This window comes from Papaver somniferum, chromosome 2, assembly GCF_003573695.1.
Source record: "Papaver somniferum cultivar HN1 chromosome 2, ASM357369v1, whole genome shotgun sequence".
In the NCBI taxonomy this organism is placed as follows: Eukaryota; Viridiplantae; Streptophyta; class Magnoliopsida; order Ranunculales; family Papaveraceae; genus Papaver; species Papaver somniferum.
Genome location: NC_039359.1, coordinates 107529716 through 107536750, shown reverse-complemented (window position 1 = coordinate 107536750; position 7035 = coordinate 107529716). Strand labels below are relative to the sequence as shown.

The window sequence follows — 7035 nt, the reverse complement described above, 5'->3', positions numbered from 1 at the left end:
TGATTGAACAAGAGAACATAACCGAATCTATCAGAACTTATCTTACCTGAACTTAACAGTTCACTAAACTTGCAGAAATCTCCAACACATCCACAATCTTTCAATCATCGTTGATCGCATACACTTCTCATCTTCCCTCATAAAGATTGACCCTCATCCGTCTTAGTGATCGAATTGATTCTGGAACGTCCATTGTCTTGGTTTAGGCCGGAGTCTTACAGATTGATCTCTCGAACTCAAAACACTCGCGTGTAGTGCATCTGTTAAAGGTTTAAACAATTTGTTCAATTGAAGATCCTCCTGTTGCACATCCCTCAACTGTTCCTCAAAAACCAGCAAATCATTTTCACCCATCAACACAAGGGTTTCTCAAAGTCCCAACAACTAACAAAGTTGTTTTTTTTTTTGGGGGGGGGGGAGATTGAAAAACTCCCCCAAACGGGATTTTAAAAGGCTCTTCCAAATTCCCCCACAACTATGGATGATTGAGATACTCTCTTGAAATACACTGAAACTCCCGACTCTCCCACGACTAACCCCTGTTAATTTTTCTGTATTTCTAAAAGAGAAAAGGTACATTATTGAGTTCTTCATATATTTTAACACAAAAATAAAATAAAACAATAAATAAATATATTTTTTCAACGTAGAAAGCCGGGGGTAGTATTACTAAATTCAAGGAGTCGGGGTTGTTATTGGTTAAGATAATCTTTTGATGGAGATCAAACGAAACTCAAAAAGGCTTGATTGTTGTTTGTGTTGTTTACTAGGTCTATTTATTAGTATAAGAAATAATTACAGTGGTTTTGGCTCATTTCACATCATTCGTTTTGAGATGTTCTACCAGAGAAGTTATACTTCTTCTTATAACCTCGATACAATTCGGTTACATCCCGGTAATGTTTAGTTGAAGTTGAAACTGTATGACCAAAGAAACCAAATAACTATAAGTTAATGAAAGGGAGTTAATTGGTTTGGATAAACTCAAAGTTATGGTGTACATGTTTATAGGAAGGATGCGTACTGGTGTGTAACTTCATGGTTAAAATTTAAAGAACTTATGGGGACTGATAACTCTGCATACTTTGGTAAGCAAAAAGAAGGAAATAAAATTTCATGGAGTTGTAGTGGAGTATATTTCACATGGTCCCTAAGTAATAGTATTTATTCCACACTAGATTATTACTTACCTTCTTCGATCATTTTCCGTTATCATAATAGTTTAGATGCAGCCCGGAATATTATTGAAACAAATTCGTACGTTGTGGCTATTCTTGTTACATCTGGGTCTTTCGACCTTTATTTAAAAGCATTGCCAATCTTCTGCCGAGAAGAATGGTTTTGTATAGCGGATTAAACTCTCTGTCATGGAGGCCTCTTAGGAGGGCTATGCATCATCTTTGGATTAATAGTATTTCTCAGAAGTTTGTAAATCCGCTTAGGGGAAATTAGGCTCAGGCCCAACCCATGGATAACCCATAATATGAGGCCCCTAGATAAAAGAGTTTTATTAGTAGGCCCTGAATTAAAAAATAAATTTAATAAAAGCGAAAAGACTAAATTAGCCTCAAGTATATAAGAGGCGTCACCTACCTTTCTCTCGTTCAGACGTCATTATTTCATTTTCAAGGATAGAGAAAACAAATCTCACTCACCTGAAACAGAAAGAAATCTAGAAAAAAACCCAAAAAATCAAGAAATCTTCCTGAAATCTGTTCCAAAACAAAGATCGAGATCAAAAACTATTCATCATTTGCTAACCCCTAAATCAGAGAAACAGATCGAAAAAGTTTCAGATTCAAAAACCAAAAAATATCAAAAGAAACAGTTTCAGATTCAGTTTCAGATTCAAAACCTAAATCGCCGTTGTTACTGATTCCTGTTGATGAAATACTCCGACGATTAATCACTAGGTAAGTTTTGATTTGAAGCTGTTAGTTTTGATTCCTGTTGTTACTGATTCGTGGGTCGAAAATTTCTGAACTAGGGTTTGTAATGAGATTACAACAAACATAACTCATTCTGACTGATAATTCCTTTTACAGATCGGAGAAGGAGAACAATCGTTTGTGCATAAAATCCATGAAATAACTGATTAAATAGAAACAAAGGTAAGTCATGGATGTGATATAACTGATTGATTTAGTGGATTTCATTTCTGAGATGTTACTGTTTGAAAACCCTAGAAACTCTAAGTTGAATTGCAATCAACTAACTTGATTTTATTACTACATCAACTGCAGATTCAGAATCAAATTTCTTTTGGAATAAAAATGGTGAAAGGAAAAATGAATCCCCCTAGAAAAGATGATACAATTACAGGTACTAAGTTGTGAAAACTATTGTTGTCATGGTCTCATGTTTATTTCTCATATAATGCTTGTGAATATGTAATTACACAGACAAGGACATGTGTAACTATAAGTTACACACTCAAAATGTAACCACTGACTGTGTTGTGGTTTGTATATTGATTGTGTAACTTATAGTTACACATACCAAGTGAGCCTGTCACCACTGACTTGCCTAGGGATGTGTAACTAGTAGTTGCACATAAAAAATTGGTTGTGTTTAGGATGTGTAACTATAGAAAATTGGTTGTGTAAATTAAAGTTACTCATTAATATGCATGTGTAAGTTAAAGTTACACCTTGTAGAATGTCTAGGATTGAGTGTGTAACTTGTAGTTAAAATCTACTAACTGAAGAAATTTAAAAGTTTCTAATGTAAGTGATGCTTTTGAATGTATAACTACGCAAACAAGGGCCTGTGTAACTTTAAGTTACACATTCAAAATCTCACCACTATATTGTGGTTTGTATATTGAGTGTGTAACTTGTAGTTACACATACAAATGAGCCTTGCAGAAGTGGCTGTGTAACTTGTAGTTACACATCTTAACTGTGAGTTACACATTCAAGATGTTACCAATGACTTGCAAAGTGGTTGTGTAACTGTAAGATACACATTGAAAATCTAATCACTGACTTGCCAATTGACTGTGTAACTACAAGTTACACATGCATAATAACATAACTGATTTGGCAATTGCCTAGATAACTAAAAGTTACACATGCAAAAATATAACCTATGACTGTATTGTGTTTGTAAATTATAGTTGGACATAAAAAAATGACCCCTTTAAACCTTCATATGCATGTAAGTTAAGGTTACACAACACAGAATAGAATGATTCAGTTTGTGTACTTGGCAAATACACATAGTTTGTAACATGATTTTCATTTTGTAGTTAAAAACGAGTGTATTTGATAAGTACACAACATACTGACTCATGCTATTTTTGTGTGTGATGTGTACAGGAAACCTAAGGCAGACGTTGAATGCAGTAAAGGATTTAGTAAAGGTGATAAAGCCTATAGGACTGACTGATAGGGATCATAGATATCTTAGGAGAGCTGCTTACGGAGAACTCGAAATGATGTATTACGATGACTATGATACAACTGTACCAACTACAACAAGACAGATAACTACCAACAAACACGGCGTCTTGAAGCTCTTGAACTGCTTTGACATGGATTGTGAGACACCATGTTCATTCAAGTTTGCTGATGATAAGATTATAGAGTCTACACCGGCAAAGCTGGCTGGTATATTTTGCATGCAGAGGATTGGAAGCAGAAAGGGTCAGAAGCTGTTAAAGTACTATTGTCCTAGTGATTTGACTGACAATGTTTTATACAGCAAATACTTCACCGATATCAAATCTACAAAGCATCAGACGACGGTGACTAAGACAAACATTTTAGAGAAGATAAAACAACTTATGGCAAAAAGGAGAAAAAGTGGGAAAAGAAAGAAAGTTGATGAAAAGGATCTAGTTTGCCTGATAGGTCTTTATCTTTGCTGTGTATTGTTTTTTGGCGACAAAAATGCCAATGGAGTGAACGCGAAATATCTTAGTATCGTTGAAACTTATGATACGGTGCTCAAGGTGTCGTGGCCTGATTTAATACACGAGCACTTGTTTGAAGAGATTCATACTAATCTTAGTTGTTTGTCAAATGTGAAGGCTTGTGTGCAATACCTACTGGTAAAAATCTTGTGTGTAATTTCTATTCCAGCAGTTTTAGTGTTACGTGATGGATATTTTTGTTCAATCGACTAATTAAAATTTATATGTTGCAGTTATTGTTTGCTGAACACACGCCAGCAGGATTAATCCCGAAAGTTGAGAACCACGAGGAAGATATCCCGAGGGTTGGGAGATGGGATATATACCAGATTTCTGATTACATTTGGAAAACAGACATGACACAGTTTTCGGTAAGTGTTATATGTCAGTTGGTTTAGGTTTTGTAAATTTATGGTAATGTAATTTAGATAAAACTTTGATGTAATCAAAATTGTCATGTGTAGCTATAAGTTACACATTTAAATGTGCTTGTGTAATTTATAGTTACACATGCAAAAGATAACACAAGTGAATGCAACTATAGGTTATGTAACATATATATCATGTTTGTATATATATCATGTGCTTATGTAACTATAGGTTACACATTTTATATGTATATCCACTTTACATTAGATATATGTGTAACCTTTAGTTACACATATCCACTTTACATTAGATATATCTAATGTGCTTATGTAACTATAGGTTACACATATAAAATGTGCTTATGTAACTTTAAGTTACACATACAACCGAAAAATGTATATTTAGAATGTTCAACTGTTTTTTGCAATATCTTTTTAACCTCTCCATCTGTTAATTGAAGTCAACCCCTAGCTTTGTGGCTGAGTTTTCACAGCTTGAGAAGCAGCTGGGTATATCAACCGTGGTACCCAGCAAGGACGACCTGCAAAGTTGGCTGAAAGCGCAAACTATTGAGAATAGCCATCTGAAAGAGCAACTGCAAGAAAAGCAAGCAATGCTTAAAGCAGTGTATGCAATTGCAAGAGAAGGGATATCAGAAGGGGACCTTTCAGGAACAGCGGAATTCAAGGTTCACAAATTTAGTTGCCAAATTATGCAAGCAATGGGTATTGATCCTTACAAAGTGACCCAGGAAGAGTTTATGCAACATGAAGATGATGTACATGGAGGTACTGAGCATGGAGCTACTGAGCATGAAGAAGAAGAGTTACAATTAGTTGAGACAGAGCAACAAGGAGATGGAAGTACTGAGCAAGAGAAAGAGAAAGATGACGCGGAAACTTCCTTCCATGAAGAATGTAAGTAGTTGTTCATTTTTAATTTGCTTCTTTAACTTGATAGAGGTACCCAATTAGTTGACACTAAGGTCTTTGAACCTTTTTAATTTCATATTTTACTTGTTCATTTTTAACTTGCTTGTTTAACTTGATTAGACTTAATAAATGTTGAGTAAACTGATCATATGGATGTGTAATCCCTAGTTACACATGCCACATGCATGTGTAACTTCTGGTTACACTAGTTAGATGCATGTGTAACTCCATGTTACACTAGGTATCCATGCCATATTCATGTGTAACATGAAGTTACACATATTAGTTATCCAAGCCAGTCGATTACACATGATATATTCTTCTTGAAATTTTATTAAAAAAATTTAACATCATCATCATCATCCTAATTCTCGTTTCAATACTTGTGCAGTTCCATGTATGAGCCTTGCAGCTGGAAATACGCCAACAATTCTGCAAGCTCAAACTGCTGCAGAGGGGCACAAAAGACCACTCAGGACATATAGTTCGAGTATGAAGAGTGTGACAACTTGCAAGACTCCACCAAAGAAAAGGCCTGTCGCAAAGCAAAAGCCCACTCCTACAAATAATGTTGATGAGGAGCAGAAGAAAGATGTTGAAGAGACACCTGTTACGGATGAGGCACAGAAGAAAGCTGCAGATGGTGGAGTTGTGGATAGGGCAGGTGATGATGTAGCTGCAAAAGCCGTAGGTGATGATGATACTGCAAAAGTCAATGAGGATACACCTGCAACTGTTGGTGACGGTTTGGTTATGACTGCTCCAACTCAGCCAACTCCTGGAACTTTTGATGACAGTTCTGCTTCAACACAGTTTGAGGACTCCATGGTGATAACTGCTACAACACCGCAAACACAGCCTGACAATGCTCAGACCTACAGGTTGGTGCAACTAGGAGCTAACCCCGATGATATGACGAATGTTGAAGTGAGTGAAATGATAGATGAGATCGTCAGCAACATTAACAAAACTGAACATGGACCCGCAGTGACGGAGAATGCAGAACCTACCTCAACTGGTAACCACTCTTCCGTTCTATGTTTTGTTTGTAATGGAAGTGTAACTTCAAGTTACACATTGTAAAAGGCATGTGTAGCTTGAGGTTACATACAGTGTGTTTTGTTTGTAATGGAAGTGTAACTTCAAGTTACACATTGTAAAAGGCATGTGTAGCTTGAGGTTACATACAGTACATTATTATTTTGGCTTGTGTAACTTTAAGTTACATACATGTGCTAATTTTACTGAGATTCTGTCTATATTTGTTTGCGCAGCTACAACGCAGGAAAACGTTTTTAGCCTTGGATTAGAAAAAACTCCAAAACCTGCAGGAGAGTTACTGAAGGAAGCTGCAAATGCAATAAGAGAAAGGCAACCATCATTCATACAACAACGTGTGCTGAGGAATAGAAAAATCCCAACACAAGATCTGAAACAATATCAAAGAAATTCAAAGAGGATTAAGAAGACAGCTAATGAAGAAGAAATGGCCGCAGTTCCAGAAGTAGAAGAAGATAGAATGGCTGAGGTTGCTGAAGAAGATGATGGAACAATGAGAAACGATGTGAAAGGTTCAGAAGTTATCGAAAGGCTGGAAGGCGAGAAAAAGAATAAAGTGCTTGAATATTTCAATACTCATACGAAAACGTAAGTAGCTTGACTCCAAGTAGGCTTGATTCTGTTATTGATTGTTGTATATTACTACTTGATTCTGTTATCTTGATTGATAATAGTTTACTTCTTTGTAATGCAGAGACATTACTTGGATGGAACGCAAAGAAGATGGTAGCAAGCTGTTTGATATATCTGGAGAACTAA

General features: G+C 35.9%; 1 protein-coding gene across 1 annotated transcript; it reads left to right on the top strand.

Annotated features, from left to right (window-relative positions):
- Positions 1-1879: 1879 nt before the first annotated feature.
- Positions 1880-7035, top strand: LOC113351735. Its single transcript, XM_026595671.1, has 9 exons — positions 1880-1913; positions 2046-2111; positions 2244-2322; positions 3488-4054; positions 4150-4287; positions 4746-5202; positions 5609-6235; positions 6492-6611; positions 6971-7035. The coding sequence occupies exons 3-9, from the start codon at positions 2308-2310 to the stop codon at positions 7033-7035; spliced, it is 1989 nt and encodes a 662-aa protein (XP_026451456.1). The 5' UTR covers positions 1880-1913; positions 2046-2111; positions 2244-2307.